Source organism: Typopeltis vanoorti, chromosome 4, assembly GCF_054136105.1.
Source record: "Typopeltis vanoorti isolate ZY-2024b chromosome 4, IOZ_Tvanoo_1.0, whole genome shotgun sequence".
Classification (NCBI taxonomy): Eukaryota; Metazoa; Arthropoda; class Arachnida; order Uropygi; family Thelyphonidae; genus Typopeltis; species Typopeltis vanoorti.
Genome location: NC_143552.1, coordinates 30,729,881 through 30,751,796, shown reverse-complemented (window position 1 = coordinate 30,751,796; position 21,916 = coordinate 30,729,881). Strand labels below are relative to the sequence as shown.

Sequence of the window (21,916 nt, the reverse complement as noted above, 5' to 3'; positions counted from 1 at the left end):
AATTGAAAGGTGATAAATTTTTTATGAGAGAGGACTTGAAAGTATTGTTAAAAGTAGCGAAAGAAAAGAGTGACAAAGTTAAAATGGTGAGTCTGTTGCCGTGGTATGACAGAGAAGAGTTTAGAAGGAGGGCCATAATCGCAAATGACATTATGCGCAGGTTATGCAGACGGTATGGTTGGTGTGGAATGAGTTTGATGGGCGAAAGGACTTATACAAGATGGATGGCCTGCATTTGAATGGACTTGGTGTGCAGAGACTGGAAAAAGTGTTGCTGAATGAAGTGAAAATGGATGTGCAGAACCAGGGAAACTAGAACTACCAAGGAGGGGGGGGGGGAGTGGATATGCAAACTTCAGTGAGACAGTTGAGTGTAAAAATGAATATAATGTAATGTAACCGAGCCAGCACTAAGGACAAAAAAATGGGAAATTTAGAATAACGCATCAAGATAGGGGTGGGACAAAGGGATCACTGCATTTCATGTATACTAATGCCAGGAGTATTAGGAACAAGAAGAAAGAATTTCTGGCCTTGATTGGCTCTTCCTGGCCACAGGTTATTGGCATTAGTGAAACATGGCTGACGGAAGATGATATAGTTAGTGGGATAGAATGTGTAGGTTATAGTGTGTTTAGGAGGAACAGAGAGAATAAAATGGGGGGAGAGGTGTTATTGATGATAGCTGATGAACTGCAGCCAAGGAAAATTGAAGTTGTATTGCAGGATAGTGAAAGGAACTCATTTGAGGCTATTTGGTGTGAGATTGAGACTGGCAGAATAAAATATACAGTTGGGTGCTGCTATAGACCAGGTGATGGAATAGATGGTGGAGATAGTATGCATACTCAAATTGATGAAATGAGTGGGAGGAGGGTAATTATTATGGGGTAACAACTATGGTAACATTGATTGGAAGGAGGAGAGGACACATGTGAGGAAGGAAATGGATTTTATTCAATTATTAAGGGAAACTATCTGAGACAGCAAGTAATTGAAAATACTAGGGGTGTGAGAGTGCTTGACCTGGTAATAGCATCTCACAATTTGACTGTAATGAATATGACCATATTGCCACCTATTGGTGAGAGTGATCATAAGGTCTTGACCTGGGAGGTGGCTAAAGGTGTGGAATTTTTGACTAAGACAGGGTATATGTGGAATTACCGTGTTGGCAAGTTTGACAAGCTTAGGAGATTGCTTGGATCAGTGCCATGGCATGTACAACTGCAAGGGCTGGACGTCGATAGTGCATAGGAAGTGGTCAAGGAGCATTTACAGAGGTTATGGCTGATTGTATAGCTAAGGTCCGAATAGTAAAACAAGTAGGGGTTAAATGGATGAATAACACCATTAAGCTTGAGCTACAAAAAAAGAAACAACTGTGGAGGGAATTTAAAGAAAGGGGTGACCTGCAGGCACACGAACGGTATAGAGTGCAGGCCAGAAGGGTAACGAGTGTGGTAAAAACAGCAAAAGCCGATTATGAAAGGAAACTAGCTATGCAAGCAAAAGAGAATCCCAAACAGTTCTTTCAATATGCTGCAAGCAAGAAAAAACTGTACATGGCAAAATGATTTTAAGGAATGACGATGGTAAGGAGGTCACTGAACCAGTCGATATAGTGGAGTTACTGAGCGCGCACTTGCAAAAGTATATCGTCCAGGTGGTGACATTGAAAAAATGAAGGAACCATTAGTTTATACGGGAATTGTGATAAATGAAGTGGAGGTGAATAGTCTATTACAAAACCTTAATGTGAATACATCTGTGGGATTGGATGGTATACCGGCACGGGGCTTGCGTGAAGCGGCTAAGGAATTATCAGTGCCCTTGACCATGTTGTTTAATCTGAGTCTTGGGTCTGGTTTAGTCCCAAAGGTGTGGAAAGAGGGGAAAATAATTTCACTGCATAAAGGAGGATCCAAGACTATGGTGGCAAATTACCGACCGATCAGCATATCAGGAGTTATTGTCAAGGTCTTGGAGAAAGTAGTCAAGGGAAAAATACAAGAATGGATTGATGAAAATGAGATACTGTACAGGGGACAGCATGGCTTTGTGAAGGGCAGATCATGCCTCAGTAACTTGCTCAAGTTTTATAACAAGATGACAGCAGAATTGGATAAGGGAAATGGGTTTACAGTGATGATACTGCTGGACCTGGCAAAAGTGTTTGACAGGATACCACATGGAATTCTAATCAGTAAGCTACAACATATGGGAATGGATATAGGGTTGGTGAGATGGATGGGTGGGTGGTTGATGGAGAGATATCAAAGAGTAGTTTATTCAGGAGTGGAGTCCAAAAGACGGCCTGTGACCAGTGTTGTGCCGCAGGGTTCTGTTCTTGGACCACTGCTGTTTAATCTGTTCATTAACGATATAGGGAAGGATCTAAGTGGAACAGTTCATTTGTTCGCTGATGATGCAAAGTTGGGTAGGGCGATAGTGAATGCAGAAGATGTCAAAGTCTTGCAGGATGACTTAGATAGATTGGAGTTCTGGGCTAAGGAGAATGGATGTCAATTTAATGTGACAAAATGTAAGGTTATGCATTTTGGGGTGAAAAGATTAGCAGCAGTATACCACATTGGTGGAACTGTACTCCAAGAGATTGATGAGGCCAGGGACTTGGGAGTGTTGGTGGATAGGGAGATGAAGTTTAGGGGGCACATTGCAAAAGTAGCTAAAACAGCTCATCAACTCACTTGGGTGTTGAAAAATACCTTGACGAGCAGAGACAAGCAAGTTATTGTACCTCTGTACCGAGCTCTGATAAGACCTCATCTCGACTACTGTGCCCAGATTTGGTCACCTCGGTTCCTTCTTGATGGGGAGGAGGTGCAGAGGATCCAGAGGCGAGTGACTAAGATGATAGCAGGTCTATGGAATGAACTATATGAGAACAGGTTGAAGATTTGTGGGTTGCAGAAAGTAGTTGATAGGCAGAAAAGGGGAGATATGATTGAGACATTCAAATTGCTAAACGGATTCTATAAGATTAATTCAGAGGATATTTTTGAGATCAGGACTGGTGATGGGAGAACTAGGGGACACCTATGGAAGCTGGGCAAGAGTGTGGTTAGCAGGGGTGTTAGAGCTGGGTTCTTTACTATTAGAGTGGTAAATGAGTGGAATAAGCTGCCAGAGTCTGTTGTGGGTGCTATGACAGTGAGTGAGTTCAAGGCAAGATATGACAGATACTGTGAGAATGTCAAATAGTTGTGTGGACATGGAGTTTAGGGCCTCCCTCGATGAGTCTAAGGACTCCCTGGAGTAGCCCGAAATAATAATAATAATAATTACTTTAAAATTAAACAACTTATCAAAACTTTGCTTTTCAAAAATTTCTTCTTTCGACAAAGTAAAAAGTATACAAAAGGAATTAAAAGGCATACCATACTTGGTAATTTTTTGGATTCTCTTCTATTATCTCCCCAATGTATTTCATTTCTTCATATAAATCTTTATGTAATGCCTTTAGCAAAACTCTCCTGAAATGCCTATAAATCAAATAAACTGTCTTCAACAGACCAACCAAATAAAAAAGTATCACATAGTGATCAATTTTAAGCTTTTTTTTTTTTTAAATGATACAAATATTTTCACATTTTTATCAAATACAAGCCAGAAAGTAATAATGGCCATAGAATATGAAAACTTTTATTAGTAGAACATAATATATATGAAATACACGTGCAGAACATAATATTTAGAAACATAACAAAACAGAGGGTAGTTACAAAAAACAATAATAAATTATAAAATGAAAGCGTAATGATTATTGTTCTGGAAACTGGCCTATTACTTCTGGGCAGCCCTTAATATATATTCAAAAATCCAGTGTTTAATAAATATGATCTCTTAAAACTACCTTTTGTGAAAAGTTAAGATGCTCATCATACTTTACTGTTGATTACATGAGTGAAGTCACAAGGACATCAGAGAATGAAGTGCCATAAGCCCCCAGAAAAGGGTACTGTTACAGAAAGCCATGCCTCTTACTAACATCATTGATATTCACAAGAAAACAGAAAATAATCCTAACAATCATAGATAAAATAATTTATCCATCAAGGAGAATCAAAATTGGGCTTTGATCCTCCTTGATGGAAACCTAATCCTTAATTCTTAATGAGAGAAAAGTCTCATAATTACTCAGAATGGATCAGAATTCATAAAGAATTGAGAGAATATGCATGAAAGATGCTAGATAATGCTAACATACAGGCAGATGAGTGTTAAAATCTGGGAAGAGACTGTTGATGTGTCATATCTGTTCACTCAAACTATTCAAGACTAAATGATATTGTTGAAACATGAGCAATTAGAAGTATAAGGTTGTTGATATCACTATGCAGCCAACCAACCCCTCAAAATAAAGAAAATGTAATTCCATCCATTCCATCCTATTGCTGGTTTTGTAAGCAAACGTATTATATAAATATTATATAAACACTCTAATAAGCTTATTATATTCAGCAATGAGTTAGTTGCTCTTAGACTATAGCTGTACGGTTGTTTCTTTTTTTTCCCTGATTTTCTTCTCACAAATCTAAAACCAATATCATATATGTTTGCTAGTAGTTATGTGTAATATTTATAAATGTAAATTTTGATAATTCATGGATTTCATGCACTTGCCAACTAGGATGGACTTAAGTCCATCTAGTGTATGGTAAGAGACTGACAACAATAAGTTTTCATAATTTTGTAATTTCCCAAAAAATCACAATATTATAAATTAAAGATGCCAAGAAATTATATTCTTGGTTTAATCCTTTATCCAAGTGTAAGCAAACAAAGTTTGCACTTAAGTAACTTCATGACTGGGCAACTCCTACATAGAGGCTCATGACTTCACATCACTTGCCTTAGTATCCCATAATGCAAAGCCCATATCCTTATAGACATGTATGCATTATGGGAAGAGTCACTACCCAGACTGATTTCGACCTTTATTGAGGTCTCATCAGTGGGAGCCAGACCCATGAATGATACCAAGGCTGAAGTATTGCACAAGTCATATTTCCATATCATCATCAGCCATTATCGATCCACTGCTGGATGAAGGCCTTTCCAAGATTACTCTAACACTCTCTGTCCATGGATCTCCTTTTCCAAGTTACTCCTGCAAATCTGATGATATCAATCCACCGTGATTTAGGTCGGCGTCGCGGTCGTTTTTCCTCTCGTGGAATCCAGTCCAGTACTTCTTTTGTCCATCGCTGATCTTGTCTTCGGGCAATATGCCCAGCCCACTGCCACTTCAGATATTTTACTCTTCCTATGATGTCAGAGACTTTGGTTTGATTTCATATCCATGTATTCCTTTTGTGATCCAATCTTGTGATACCAAGTATACTTCTTTCCATGCTAAATTGTGTTGTTCTTAATTTTTTAATTTCCTTTGCATTCAGTGTCCATGTTTCACAACCATATGTCAGTATAGGAAGAATACACTGGTTAAAAACCTTTCTCTTCAGGCATAATGGTAGTTGGCTTTTGAATGTTGAATGTAATTTTCCAAATGCTTTCCACCCAAGTATTGCACACCTTTTAATTTCATCCATGATATTTTGTTCCATTGATATCTGTTGTCCTAAGTAGTAATGATCTACTTGCTTAATTTCCTCATTATCGATTTTTATCATTTCTGGTTGGACATGACTATTGAACATAACTTGGGTCTTCTTTAGGTTTATCTTTAGGCCTGCTGTTCTGCTAGCAATTTGGAGCTCATGGATATGAGTCTGTAATTCATGTGCAGTTGAAGTAAAGATAATTATGTCATCAGCAAAGCATAAATGGCTTAAATATCTTCCATTTATCTTCAGACCTTTCCCTTCCCAATCAAGAAGTTTGAATATTTCTTCTAGGCATTGTGAATAATTTTGGAGATATTGTGTCACTCTGTCTTATACCTTTCTGTATTCCCACAGTAGAGATTTCCATTGAAATGAATTGCTGCTGTGGCATTGGTTATGCTAATTTGATGGTTCTGATGTAGGGGTCCTCCACTTGTTGGTTTCGTAATGCTTTAAGTATTGCACAAGTTTTAAGTGAATCAAAGGCTTTCTCATAGTCATTCATGACTTATTTTTCACGGTATTAACAACGCCACAAACACTTTTAACAACAAAGATGTTTTATTAACGCTTATATTTCGCTGATTTTCAACTCAGCATCATCAGAGCACAACACACACGCGACAGTGAGTGAGTGAAACAATATAATTGCAAAAGACAAAAGATCTAAAGTCCTATTTTTTGGCGCCCTCTAATGAGGGGGAAAAAAAAAAAAAAAAAAAAAAAAAACAGCAGTTATCCAGGAGTTTCTTAGGATAACCATCTCCCAAATTTTTGGCAAATTAATGCAACCATATTTGTTAAGGTTGGGAGAATTCTTCAAAGCCATTGCTGACTCAAAAAATAATCTTTCAGATCTATAATGACTCCTAAATAGCACATTCGTTTTCCTCCATCTAATCCTGTGTGAAGGAGTGTCCAAAGCGTGGTCTGCCAGTCCCGACTTGACACAGTAATAGTAGCGAATGTATCTTGCATGTTCTTCCAGGCGGATGTTCACTGATCTTCCTGTTTGCCCATAATAGGCCAAATCACAGTCACACGGAACCTCATACACTCCTGGGTGTGCTAAAGGGTGAAGTTTATCCTTAGGCGAGCAAATCAGAGTTGCCAGCTTGACATGAGGTTTGAAAGTGGTGCGAAGGCCATGTTTCAACAATATTTTGGCTATCTTTTCCGATGTACCTCTGATATAGGGAATAGAAATGGTCATGTTGTATTCTTGTGTATTAGGGGAGGGCAGAGTAATGGGCCTATGTAGTATTTTGTCTATTTTGCTATTTAGGAGTCGTTATAGATCTGAAAGATTATTTTTTGAGTCAGCAATGGCTTTGAAGAATTCTCCCAACTTTAACAAATATGGCTGCATTAATTTGCCAAAAATTTGGGAGACGGTTATCCTAAGAAAAACTCCTGGATAACTGCTGTGTTTTTTTTTGTTTGTTTTTTTTCCCTTGTTAGAGGGTGCCAAAAAATAGGACTTTAGATCTTTTGTCTTTTGCAATTATATTGTTTCACTCACTCACTGTCGCGTTTACATGTGTGTTGTGCTCTGATGATGCTGAGTTGAAAATCAGCGAAATATAAGCATTAATAAAACATCTTTGTTGTTAAAAGTGTTTGTGGTGTTGTTAATACCGTGAAAAATAAGTCATGAATAACCATCAACACCTAAGCTTATCTGTTAGATTTCTCATAGTCAATAAAACCAAGACATAGTAGTAATTGATATTCATTACACCGTTCAATAATCTGCTGTACAACTTGAATATGGTCCATTGTACAAAAGTCCCTTTGAAAGTCTGCCTGTATATGGAAATACCATCATGGTATTTCCATATACAAGTAGTTAAAAGGTGGTGTCACACTTTATTACTAAAATACACTCTGATACTGGCTCAGTCAAACAATTCTAGAATGCTTCCCATGCATTAATAACATTTATTCCATGTAGCTTCTTATGTCGTGGCACTGTTCCAAGTTGCCTAAGTATGTTATAATCACCAGATTTGTAGTTCCACATAAACCATTTCTTGACTGAAATTTCCACATGTTGAGCAGACTCCAAGAACAAGACTGCATGGTCACTTTTCCCAATCAGAGGTAGAGTTACTACTGTAGTTAGATAGATCTTCTGATGCTATTACTGGATCCAACACTCTCAAACTCCTGGTTCCCTCCATCACATGCTGTTTCATGTAATTATCCCTCAGGAACTGTATAAAGTCAATTTCCATTTTGACATGTGCCTTTTCCTCCTTCCAATATCCCCTTGGTTAAAGTCTCCCATGATAACTGCTCAAGTTAAAATAATTCTTAGAGATCAAGCTATTACCAGTGTCTATATAGATAGTAAATAAATAAGGAGAGGCTGGCATTTGAGACTTAGCTGACCAATATGATGGTAAGTTACAAAATGATAAGTATATACATGATGATAAGTTACAAAAATAATAACAGTATAGGAATACAGACAATGCACTAGTTTTTCTATCTACAAAAGCCAGGAGTTTTTAGGAATAAAGGAATGAGTTTGTGGCACTGACTGGCTAAGCCTGTACAAAGATTATTGATATCAGTGGATTGTTGAAAGGGGGTGGGGGGGGGTTCTGACAGGAACAGAAATTGAGGGGCTATACTTCAGTAGGAGAGGAAAGGTAAACAAAGTAGTGGAGTGGTACTTATGGAAAATGAGTTATGCCTTCCCCCCCCCAAAAGAATCAGAGGGGAAATTAAAGTGGACAGAATAGGATATTCAGTAAAAGGCTGCTATAGGCTATGGCAGCAGTTCTCAAACTCCCCTTTATGTTCTTTGAATTACTGAGGATCCCCATGAGCTTTCGTTTATGTAGGTGTATCATCAATGTTCATCAAATTGAAAATTAAAACTGAGAACTTTGTAAAATGATTCCTAATTTTTTTTTCATCAAGTTAGTGAGATGAATGGCTTTGTTACACATTTTTACATTTTTAAAGTCTGGCTTAATAGATGATAGCTGCATTCGCATATCTGCTTCAGCATTCATTCTCTTGTTATATAATGTTTTGGTTGAAGCACAGGAAGAAAATCCAGCCTCACAAAGATAAGTAGTTGGAAAAGGGAGGAGTATTCTAACAGCCTTTTCAAATGATTGAGGATATTCTTCTTTGATGCTGCACCGAAATTTACAAAGTGGTAGTTTCTGAAAATACTGTTGCAACGTAGAGTCTGAGCAATGAGCTTTTCATAGTTTGCTGCATTAAATATTGGTCTATCTTACACTTTGAATGGATCTTTTACCCATGTATGAGTTTCTAACATCATGTAGTAGTCATTTGGAAAATAGGAGTTCATGGAATAATGCAGATCTTCCAAATGCGGAACATTTCATTATACAAAGAACCATTTTTGTTAATATCACCACTGATCTCATCAGAATAGCCATGAAGTATTAGGAAACTGTCAAGTTCGTGACTATGGATACAAGTTTTCCAAAATTCAATTTATGCATGAAAGCTGGAATTTTATCACTGGCAACAAATACAGTTAGTTGCTTTCCTTGAAGTGACACATATTCGCTTTGTTCAATTTTGAGAAAATGTCTGCCAAATATCCAAGTCTGAATAACTATATTCTGTCTGTCAGTCTCTCCTTCAAGTAAAAATTGTGTTCCATGAAAAAAAAGTAGCTAGTTCGGCATGCAATTCAAAGAACTGAACAAGTGCTTTTCCTAGAGATAACCATCATATTTCAGTATGTATTAAAAGGGCTTTATGCATACTATCCATTTCGTCACACAGAATATTAAAATAGCATGTACTTAAGGGTCGAGTCCTAATAAAATTAATGATTTTCACTACTTCATCCAGGAAATTCTTAAGTGAAACTGACTTTTTTTTTTTTTTTTTTTTTAACTGCGAGTGAGTGATGGTAAAGAATACAATTACTACTAGTAAACCTTGGAGCGACTTCCTTAATTCGTGCAATGGCACCAGACCCATCATAGCTTTTGCACCATCAGTGCAAATGTTTACACAACTGTTCCAGGATAAACTGTAAGATTCAAAAAAATGATTCAGTATACTGAATATTTCAACACCACTTGTATTTGTTGTCAGGTATTCACATAAAAGAAGATCTTCTTTGATTATTAGTTGGTGCAGATACCAGACAAATACAAGTAAAACAGCAATGTCTGTAGACTCATTCATCTGTAAGGCAAACTTGCAATTCTGTAAACAAAATATTAATCATTCTTAATGTTTGCAGATAAATCTTTAATTCGACGAGTTACTGCTGTATCACTGGAAAGTGATACTTTCGTGAATTCCTTTACTGACTTTTCATCCCGCATGCATTGAGCAATGTCAACAATACACGGCTTTATTTGTTTCTCAGCTATTATGTGCACTTCTCCAACCTGCACAATACGATAACTTACCCTATGAGATGCTTCAATGGCTGATTCATTTCTAGTCTGAAAAATAAACGATTTTTGACTTTTTAATAGTTCATCACATTTATGTTTAAAACATTCAATTCCTTTCAGCTCAGAATGATTAGAATTACTGAGAATAACTCAGTTAATCTCTAGAAATACTCATACTTGTATATATGTATGTGTGTGTGTATATATATATAGTAAACTAGAATTGACAATAAACGCCTTCCACTACTCATCAAAGCATCGAAATCACATGCTATGTAACCTTCAGCAAACACTCAAGGATGCCTTGAGGATGTAGGGACCGTGAACCAAACTGAGAAACACTGGGCTATGAAATACAGAAGGTGATGAGCATGAAATGTGTAAGACAATTAGTTTGGCAAGTGCAAAATGAGTAATCATTATAGGGGACTTTAACTATAGCAGTAGAAACTGGACAGAGAAAAGAACAAACGATTTTCTGAAAAATTCTTGAGGGATAGGGAAAGAGTTCTGGATCTGGTCACAGCATCAGAAGATCTGATTGTGAATGAGATGTCCTACTTGCCTCAGCTAGTGAAAATTACCACATAGTCCTGACTTGGAGGATGAATAGGCATGCATAAGTATCAAGGAGGAAGGAATTTATACAGAATTATAAGGCATGTGATTACAACAGACTTAGAAACTAGCTTGGGCCAGTACAATGGATGGAAGAATTTTAACGAAGAGAGATCAGTAGCATATGGAAGCTAGTTAAGGAACATCTGTAAGTGGCAATGGCAAACTGCATACCTTGAGTGAAAAAGAAAGCAATTTGGAGCAAAATGGATGAGCAAGGAAATCAATCAATTGTAGATGCAATTGTTCTCCACTTCTCTCCTTATATGGGAGACATATAAGGGTGGTGCTAGCATCATCTTGAATAGCAGATGCAGTACACATGTTGCTCAGCTAAGTTATTATTTTTTATTAGATATTAGCGAAATTGTTATATACAATTGGTGGTATTTTGTTTATTTTTGACTGCATAGTTAAATCGTGTTGTTTAGTCATCTATTATTATGTGATATTCTTTTCAGAATCGTTTTTCGTTATGGCACCGATATGCACAAGAAAAATGGTGCCAAGACATCGATGTTGACCAATATCAATATGCAGGATTTAGTCCAATGTAGTGTGTGTTTAATGTATTCATTACCGAGAATAAATGGTTTGAGATATACGAGAGCGAGAACAGAGAAAATATTGAAAATATTTGTTGGAAAGGTTTTGAAACTGTAAGAAATGCGAGTCGTGAAAGAATGAAGTGATATAAGGATATAAGGCAGGATTGTCAAGGTGCTGTGGAGAATGTAGCAGAAGCAGTGAGTGATAGTGCACAAAATATGAAAGAGAGTTTGAAGGAAGTGGTTGAAAGTAATGTGGATGATGAGATGCTAGAAAGAAATTGCACACTTACACTAGCTCCAGTGAATGGAGAAATGATTGGTGTATAGTACAGAAGGATGGAGCATGAAAGAGTGAATGAGAAAAGCATAAAAGTATGAGAGATTGCAACAAAAGTGGTAGTACTGTATGGGGGATTTGATAATAAGAGGTATACTTAATGAGAAAGTGATGAAAGCATGTTTTCCAGATGCAAAGATAAAGGATGTTAGTGACATAGGTATGCAGAAGAATGGAGCGAACGCATTGATTGTGTGTGGCTGGAACAAATGATTTGAAAGGTATAATAGGACAGAACTGAGAAGAAAGGACATGATTGCCAATGAAAAGATTGTGCAGGACGAATGATGTGCAGTTTATCGATGTATGGAGTAAATTTGATGCATAACAGGACTTATGACAGTGGTCTGAAAAGTTCTCAGCCTAACAATGAAAAACAACTTTATAATTTCAAAATTATTTTCATTTTTCAACATAATCTCCCTTAAGACGAATACATTTATTATAGCGATGCTCTAGCTGTAGAGGGGTATTTTGCAGTTCTCAGTAAGATCTGCAAAATACCCCTCTACAACTGCAATCACCTCTTGATTCGAAGAAAAACGTGACCGGCAAGGAAGAGTTTTAGTTTTGGGAAGAGATAGAAGTCAGAGGGAGCCAAAGCTGGGGAATAGGGAGGATGTTCCAACAATTCATAGTGCAGACCCCTTAATTTTCCCATTGCCAAAACACCTTTGGCAGGTGCATTGTTCTGATGAAAGATGATTATTTTCTTCTGCAAACCAGATCTTTTCTCACGAATTTTTTTGTCCAGTCTGGTTAAAAGATAGGAATAATATTTCCCAGTTTTACCCTTTTCAAGATAATTAATAAACAGAATGCTTTTAGCATCCCAAAACACCAATGCCATGCCTTTTATGCTGATGGAACCAACTTTGTCTTCTTTGGCACTGAACAACCGGCTTCTGTCCACTGTTTTGACTGCTGTTTGGATTCAGGTGTGTAATGGTGAATCCAAGTCTCGTCCATAGTAATAAATTGACACACAAAATCAGTTTTATTCTTGTTAAAATGCTCCAAGCACCGTTCAGAGATTTTCATGCAAGTGCATTTTAGATCTGTTGTGAGCAAGCAAGGCACTCATCTTGCGCAAAGCTTTTTCATTTGCAATTCTTCATGCAAAATATATCCTACACGTTCTTTTGAAATGCCTATAGTCGCAGCAATTTCACACACTTTAACTCACCAGTCATCCAATACCATATCGTGCACTTGATCAATGATTTCTGGTGTTGTTTACACTTTTTGGATGTCCTTCACATGGATCGTCTTCAAGGCTATGGCTACGTTTACACTCGTCAACCCATTTCTTAATTGCCGAAAACGAAGGAGAAGAGTGCACACAAACTTTTATGAACTTTGAATGAATTTCTTTTGGCATTAATCCTTCTTTTACAAAGAATTTTATAACTGCACAATACTCAATTTTATCCATTTCAAAGGATACAAACAACACTTTCGCTTCAGAGAGCTGTATAAAACAAATTACTTGACAGAATGACTTGCAATTTCACATGGATGCGTATGACAGGTGTACCAACTTGGAAAAAAAAAAATCTTGCCGATAGTGTTGCCATCTATGGTCGAGGCCAAGAACTTTTCAGACCACCCTCGTATATATGTTACAGTTAAAGTGATAAATCCGGTTATTATTAATAATTACCGGTTAAAGTGAATAATTTACGAGAATTAATCACTTTAACCGGTTAAAGGGAATAATTCCTAGAGGAGTCTGGTAAATGTAATAAAAACATGTTTATAGGTTTTATATATAGGTTTCCATCCTCAATAAAAATTATAATAGCTTCGATTAGGTTAGTTTATAATGAAAAAAGTAAGGAAAGTACTTCGTTTGCACTCAATGAAATCAGAAAACATTATAAACTAACCTAACCTTTATTGGTTGGAAATTATTATAAACTAACCTAACCTAAATTAACCTAACCTTTATTGATTAGGTTAGTTTATAATGAAAAAAGTAAGGAAAGTACTTCTTTTGCACTCAATGAAATCAGAAATCATTATAAACTAACCTAACCTAACCTGGATGTCGCATGTTGAACCAGAGTGTAGTCGTAGTTTGTCGTGGGCAGATTAATGGGAATGAAAGATAAATGTTGTTGTGGGTCGAGTTTAACCTTCCAAACAGCCAGGACGTCTATAGGCATCCAACTAAATCTGGATATGATTCAGCCCACCTGTTTAAAGAACCAGGATAAGAAGTGCAATTTGACCATCCTGTCCATTAGAAGGTGTGATAAACCCTCACGTTGAAGAGAACGGTTAATCGGATTATCTCATGTTCGTAGCTACCTCTCAGTTGCCTATAACAAGAAACGCAGATCCTTGTTCTATGCTGGGTAACTGGATTTTAGTTATATAGGTTAGACTAAAAATAGAGAAATTATTTATATTTTTGTTTTCTCTTTTTATTGTACAATACGATTTTAATTTCTGGACAAAATAAAGGTCTTGCATAATTTCTTCATTTAAATATTGCCTTACCTTGGAGAACCAATTTCGTTTTTAATTTTTTGCGATTAATTTTTTTCTAATCGCTTTCTAGACAAAACATTTTGTTTTGTTCTTGAAGAAATTAATTCACAATAATTATTTGAAATATTCTTTTAAAAAAAGAAAAGAAAACCGGCTGCCGACGTTCCAGATTATATTATTTTTATTTTTGTACAAAACAATCGAAATCAAATAATACTTCACAGATTTCCTTTAGGACACGATGCAGCAATTTGCTTTATAGAGAATAACATGAAATTCTTTAATCATATCACTACATTTTTTCTTTATATTATATAGTAATCTACTGTTCTTTGTACTTTCACTTTCTTGGTTTCCCTGTAAAATCGGTCTTTATAGAATGAAATAAACAGTTATTATTTAAATTGATATGTATATATTTTCTGCTAGTTTATATATTTTTCGCCAATTTTAATATAAGTGATACTTTTGCATATATTCTCTAATACAAAATATGTATATGTGCATGCATCAAATGTGAAATTTCATATTTTCACAATAGAAATGAACTTTATTTCGACTTTGATAGCACCCCCCCCCTCCCGTTGCAACATTACCAGACACCCGAAAGCTTTTATGAAACATAGGTACAGTTTTTATTTCATTTGTGATTTTTTTCATAATAATTGTTCCACATAATGTTTATTTTTTTCGACACAGAAACTAAAGTTTTGATTATTATAAATTTGCAAATTATAAATAACAAAATATACATATTATTTCCCTATTATTATAAATCAGAAAGTTACGTGACGTTGTCTAATTGGGGAAATTAATATTTAAAAACACTGTCATCCTACAAATGCAATATCAGAATATGCTTCGAATGTCTGCTAATCAATCAAAAAGATGGAAAAACAGAACAAGGAATTTCTGCCTGTAAAATATTCAGTTATTGCACGAGATACTTTAGTGTGCTGCCTTCTGGGCATGTTCTTTTGATCTAGTTCCCAGTGTGTGTGTGTGTGGTGGTGGGGGGGGGGGGGGGGAGTTAGTAATCTCCATTAGTCTACAACTTGTTACTGGGCAGAAAGGAATATTATAAAGTATTCCCAATATACAATTCATTTGTGAGATGGCAAGCAAGAGCAGCAGCAGCAATAGCAGTAATTTTTTTCAAGATAATTATCAAATAATTTAGAATTTTTCGATAATAAATGTGAAACTGATCTATAAATAAAGAAATCATTTTTGGCATAAATACTTCATCAGCCTGTAAAAGAAATGTCAGTTTTACTGTGTTAGGATATCTGAACAACAGAAAACGAAACATGACATTCTTGCTTGAGGCAAGTGTGACTTCTCGGAAACTTTCTATCTTGCATTTCTCAAAAGAGTAATCTATGACATTTAGCTTTTCCTCTAGGTAAGAGGATTATTGTCCAGCATTTATAAGACGTATTTCAGAAATAGCAATCAGCAGAAATAAAAGTAGTAATATTTAGATTTTTTTTTTAAAAAAAGAAACAGAAATAACATAATTGAAATTTCTTTGTGTGGTATACAGTTTTACATGTTGAAAATACAGCATAGTATTTCGAAATCTTAGAATAATTTCAGCAGACAGCTGATTTCAGATTCAAAGAAAGAGTACAGAATTAGAAGCTTCGATATACAACAATATTATTGCTTTATTTCTTTTGCCAAAACGGTGAACTGAAATAAGAGATTTTGAATACCGTCTGAAAGCTTTTAAAGTTATAGAAATTTAAAGTAGTTATGCAACTCAGTTCCAGCACAGGAGAGGGAGGGGGCGGGTTGCAGTAAAAAATCCTAAAAATGAGCATACATTTTTAATCATTCCATATAGGATATCCTTCCTATTATATTTTCAACATATCTACAGTGGTTAAGCACTGGATATTAGAGTAATGTGCATCCTATAAAAAAAAAAAAAAACCTCTGATGCAATTTTCAGCAAAAGAAGAAGGCGAAGAATCTCTGATAAAATACCATTAGGTATAAATTTTTGATACTAAAAAAGATACAATATCGGAAATCGAGTAATGCAGTTTATAATCATTTGTTGTTCATAAAAAAAAAAATAATAAAAAAAAAATAAAATAAAATAATAAAAATTGTTCCTGAAATTGAAATGTGACAATCCATATAAAGAAATCATATTTATTTGACTAAATGTTATTTAAAAATATAAATATTTGACAAAATGTTTTAAACGTAAGCAGACGTTTGAAAATTCGCGAAAAAGAATATATATTGTCAGTAAAGTGGAGCAAATTAACTATTACTAAAGTATATTCATTGCAAAAGCTGATCTATGGTCATTTCAGGATTGATTAGTTATTTTGGCAGATATGAAACTTCTATATTTGGAAAGATACACAATAAATAAATTGTTTAGCAAAAAAAAAAAAAAAAAAAAAAACGATCAAATATCCAAGTACAGTGAAGAAAATTCGAAGTAACAGAGTACATGTAAAGACAAGTGACACAAAAGTCGCTCGACCACAATTAATCTGCTAATGGCTCTCAAATCGCTGTTAAGGGATTAACAGCGGAGGAGGGTAAATACTTGATAAAAGATAGAATGCCGATGAAGTTTTGATCCACGAAAAAGTCTGGGGTAGTCTTGCTATTTCATCCGCATTAACCGGTAGGAGGGTTAATGATTGCAGGCAGATAAATGGGGATAACAAATAAAAATTGTGGGCAGATGAATTGGGATAACAGATAAATCAGAGAGAAACTGATCAGTGTTTTTCTCCATTGATGAGGAAAGAGATACAGCAACGACATTTATCTATTATCCCCATTTATCTGCCCACAACAACTTTTATTTGTTATGCCCATTTATCCGCCCGCAATCATTAAGCTCGTCCCACAACAACGTTTATCTTTCATCCCCATTAATCTGCTCACGACAAACTACGACTACACTCTGGTTCAACATGCGACATCCAGGTTAGTTTAAGTTAGGTTAGTTTATAATGATTTCTGATTTCATTGAGTGCAAAAGAAATACTTTCTTACTTTTTTCATTATAAATTAACCTAACCTAAGCTGTTATAATTTCTATTGAGAATGAAAACCTATATACAAAACCTATAAACATGTTTTTATTACATTTACCAGACTCCTCTACCAATTATTCACTTTAACCAATTAAAGTGATTAATTCTAATTATTCACTTTAACAGGTATTATTAATAATAACCGGATTTATCACTTTAACTGTAACATATATATATATATATATATATATGCCTGGTGGACAACATTTAAATGGTTTTCGAGTTAATGTTTCAAGAAAGTGTTGTTTAGTGAGCGTGTCGTAGTGCAAAACCAGGGAAACTAGAGATATTAGGGAGGATGAAATCAAGAATGTGTCTGGCCATCCTGTGATAAACGAGCATGGGTACAATAATGATTATGCAATGCCAAACAGGATTTCACAAGTCTCTAATTTAAATGGGTTGGTAATGACATTACACAAGGTAACTGTGGGTACAAAGGGACATTGAAATGCATAAGAGTGAGGAGTTTTTGGCATTCATAAGTTCAACCTGGCCAAAAATTATAGGCATCAGTGAGACCTTGTTGAGTGAAAATGATATAGTTACAGGGATAAAATGTAAAGGGTATTGCATTTCAGGGAGGATAGAAGAAACAAGACAGGATGCAGGGTATTTCTAATGATAGCTGCAGAATTACAACCAACAAAATTAGAAGTTAAAGAGGATATTAGGTCTCAGGAAGATGGTTCGTTTGAGGCTGGTTTGAGATAGAGTCAAACAGGACAAAATACGTTGTTTGGTGCTGCTATAGACCAGGGGATTCAGAGGAAGATGTAGATACCATGCATTGGCAAATCAGCACAATGCATATAAGCTGAACAATTATTATGGGAGACTCTAACTAATGGAACATCAATTGGAGGGAGGAAAGGGGGGTATGGTAAGATGGAAGTGGGATTTATACAGTTGCTAAGGGACAATTACATGAAACAAGTTAAAAAGGGGGACAAAGGATTTGAAGTTGCTGGATCTGATAGGAGCATCAGAAGATGTATCAATAACCAAGGTATATACCCTCTGCTTCCAATTGGAGAGAGTGACTATACGATCTTGTTTTGGGAAGTTGCCAAACATGTGGGGTTTTCTGTCAAGAAGGGGGGGGGTATGTTCGACTACAAGGCTGGTGATTATGAGAGACTGAGGCGTCATCTTGGCTTGAGAAGCTACAAGAAAAGAATGTCAATAGTGCATGGCAAGTGGTCAGAATGCTTGAGAGTAGCAGTATCAGACTGCATATCAAAGGTCAGGAGGATAAAGCAAGTTGGAATTAAGTGGATGAGTAGGGACATAAAGCAAGAGCAGCAAAAAAGAAAACAGTGATCAACATACTCGTGAGCAGTACAAAGTGCAAGCAAGAAGGATGACTAGTATGGTAAGGAAGGCCAAATCAGACTATGAGAGAAAGAATTAGCCAAACAGGCCAAAGTAAACTCAAAAGAGTTTTTTTGTTGTGTAGCAAGTAAGAGGAAAAATGACTATGGTAGATTGACTTTAAACAATGCTCATGGTAGGAAGGTGACTAAACGAAAAGAAATAGTTGAGTTGATGAGTGATCATTTTGCAAATATGTGTATCATCAGGTGATAATGTTGCAGTTGCTGATGTTACAGAAATGCATATCAACATTGAGGTAGATGAACAAGAGGTATTCAGCATATTAAAAAATATGAATGTGAACATAGCAGTGGGACTGAAAGGCATATCATCCCGTATACTACTTGAATGTCAAGAGAATTGGTATTGCCTCTGACAAAAACTATTCAATCTAAGTCTCAGCTCTGACAGTGTTCCAAGGTAGTGGAAAGAGGGTAAGATAGTACCATTGCATAAAGGTGGATCTAAGACAGAGGTAGCAAACTACAGACTGATTAATAAATCAGGAATGGTTGTTAACGTAGGTCCTGTCTTCGTAACTTATTCACATTTTATAATAAAGTGACAGTAGAATTGGATAAAGGTAATGGCTACGCCATGATACTGCTTGACTTTGCCAAGGCATCTGACAGAATACCACATGGTAAACTATTACAAAAACTGGAGAGGATGGGAATGGATATGAGGCTAGTAGTATAGATAGAGAGATTGCTGACAGACACCAGAGAGTAGTATATGGCAGAGTGGAGTCTAGGAAAATGATGGTGACTAGTGGGGGACCTCAGGGTTCGGAACTAGGGCCACTACTCTTTAATTTGTATATCAATACATAGGGAAAGATTTAAGAAGGGCTATTCAGTTGTTTGCTGATAATGCAAAACTGGGGAGAGCAATAGTTGATAAAGGTGATGTAGATATCCTGCAGGATGATTTAAATAAATTGGCAGTGTGGACAAAGGATAATGATTGTCAATTTAATGTTGCAAAATGTAAGGTTGAAAAGGTTGCATATGGTGTATCACTTGATTTTACTGGTTTGCAGGAAATTGATGAGGCTAGGGACTTGGGGATAATGGTGGCCAAAAAGTTAAAGTTCAGAGGACATATTGCAAAAGTAGGTAAAATAGCTCAACAAATTATTTGAATGTTAAAATACACACCAACAAGTAAAGATAAGGAAGTTGTTATTATCCCTTTTTATAAGACTATGATTTGGCCAAATTTTGACTACTGCATACAGATTTGGCCACCTGGATGTCTTGGGGACCAGGAGGTGGTCAAAAAAGATTCAGAGATGAGTGACCAAGATGGTGACAGATCTGTGGAATACTCCCTATGAGGATAGGGTGAAGGTTTGTGGGTTATTATAAAGTTTAGTTGGTAGGTGGAAAAGAGGTTGCATGATAGAAATTATCGAGATATTAAAGGGGTTTTATAATATTGATGCAAGTGAAATTTTTCAATATATAACAAATAATCGGTACTGGACTGTTAGTGTTCAACCGTTATGTCAATGATATCACCACTGAATTCAAGAGAGATATTCAGTTGTTTGCAGATGATTCTGAAACTTAGGAGGATTATTGCCAATAGTTTCTTATGTTACATCTGTTTAGAAGGATTTGAATAAACTAATGGAGGAAGATTTCAAAAATAATGGAAAGGCAGGCACATGAATGGGATCCAGCTAAATGTCTCATTTCATCTTCCTTTTTCTTGTTAGGCTCAATAGCCTGTCATTAACTTGGCTTCTTTGAAACTGGATTACTGCTTATAATAGAGCAGTTAATCCTATCATTGTTGTCTGATATGCCTATAAACTGCATGTGTTCTTCTGGCTGGTTTGCTGTTTGCCAGGATGAAAAACCTTAGTTTCTAAAAGGAAAAACCTCATCTCTGTACAAGACCAGTTAACTTACTTTCAGTTGAAAAGCCCTGATAAAGGTTTTTCATAACTTAGATGGGATTCAAACCCAGGTCTTTCCAGCCAAACATTAATACCAAGTGACTTACAGCTAAATATAAAGTTTTGAAATTTGATATATGGGAGAATGCATGTCTCCTATTTGTGAATATGAGTTTTAAGTTCAGCAGACATAATTGCAAAACATGTGAAGACAACAAAAAAATTGTCTGCAGATAAGAGGGTGACAGTAAAACTGTATAAAGCCTTAATCAGGATAAGTCTGGATTAATTAAATGCACTCAGATTGCAAGAGAGAGAGAGAGAGAGAGTGAGAGAAAGAGTGAGCGAAGAGGCAGATAAGAAAAATGATATCAAGACAGCAGAAAACTAGTTATAAGGAGAGACTGAGGATCTATAATCTCCACAGTCTGGAGGAAAGGAAACAAAATGTGATATAATTAAGATATTTAAGCTGTCGAGAGGTATTTACCATATTGACACCAGGTAGATTTTTCACAGAGCAGAACGAATGGAAGGAACAAGGAAAAAAGGACAAACTAAGTTCTGAAAATATGAGCAAGTGAGTGAGTAGACCAGTAAGTAAAATGATAAGAAGTAAATATTTTGCAGAGAGAGTGAGAGAGAGCGAGAGATAGTATCGAGAGTAGTATTGAATACATTGCCTGAAATGGTGAGAGTGCTCACAGTAAATAAATTTAAGAAGTCGTATGATAAACTCAAAAGCTGACCTCTTTTTCCTAACAGAACCTCAGTCAGCATCCTCCACAACAACAGTCCACCTCAACTATCCCAGCTACAAAGCGGACCACCCACAATAATTTTGACCCCACCATGAACGTCTATAATAATAACAATAATACAGGCTGCTCAAATTTGATTCAGAACACAATTAGTTTAATACATTGCATAAATAGCAACTGTCAAATGTACAGAAAAGCAATTATCCGTTTTAATTATTTAACAGTCCTGATTCATAACTGCATAAGAGTAAATAAATTGTCATCTTTCTTTTGTCTTGTGGTGCTATGAATCAATACCATAAAATAATTAAAATGACAACTCATAACTTCTTTGCACATACATTAATGGTATTACAACTTTATAAGAAAATAACTTTCTTAATAAATCAATTACCATACAGTATAATTGGAAGGATTTAAAGCTACCGCATCCTTAGTAAGACAGAAACTTCTTTCGCTATGCTCATCCTTTGCCAATACAGCACGGAAGTAATCGAAAACATCTTTAACTAAAAGTACAAACAGGTATAATTTATATCTATATATTTAAATATATATATAAAATAATATCTGTAACTATATAATAAAACTTCTATGTTAGATAACACCTGTTATAGGTGTTATTTTTAAAAGGTACAAGACTATCATAATATTTGGTACATCCATGGAAAATAAACACCAGAATATAAATATAATATAATTCAATAATAATAAAAAAATTAACTAAATGGTTTTACACATACATACATACACTCCCAATGAGTCTTAGAACTCTATGGAGGTGCCCATGCAATAATAA

General features: G+C 35.7%; 1 protein-coding gene across 1 annotated transcript in view; it reads right to left on the bottom strand.

Moving 5' to 3' along the window:
• Fnta (farnesyl transferase alpha) overlaps positions 1-21,916 on the bottom strand; it is a 155,918-nt gene that overhangs the window by 104,986 nt on the left and 29,016 nt on the right. The window contains exons 2-3 of the mRNA XM_090391738.1: positions 21,512-21,626; positions 3,402-3,506 (exon numbers count right to left, since the gene is read on the bottom strand). Of these exons, the coding sequence (XP_090247864.1) occupies positions 3,402-3,506; positions 21,512-21,626 (220 nt within the window). The remainder of the gene's footprint in view (positions 1-3,401; positions 3,507-21,511; positions 21,627-21,916) is intronic.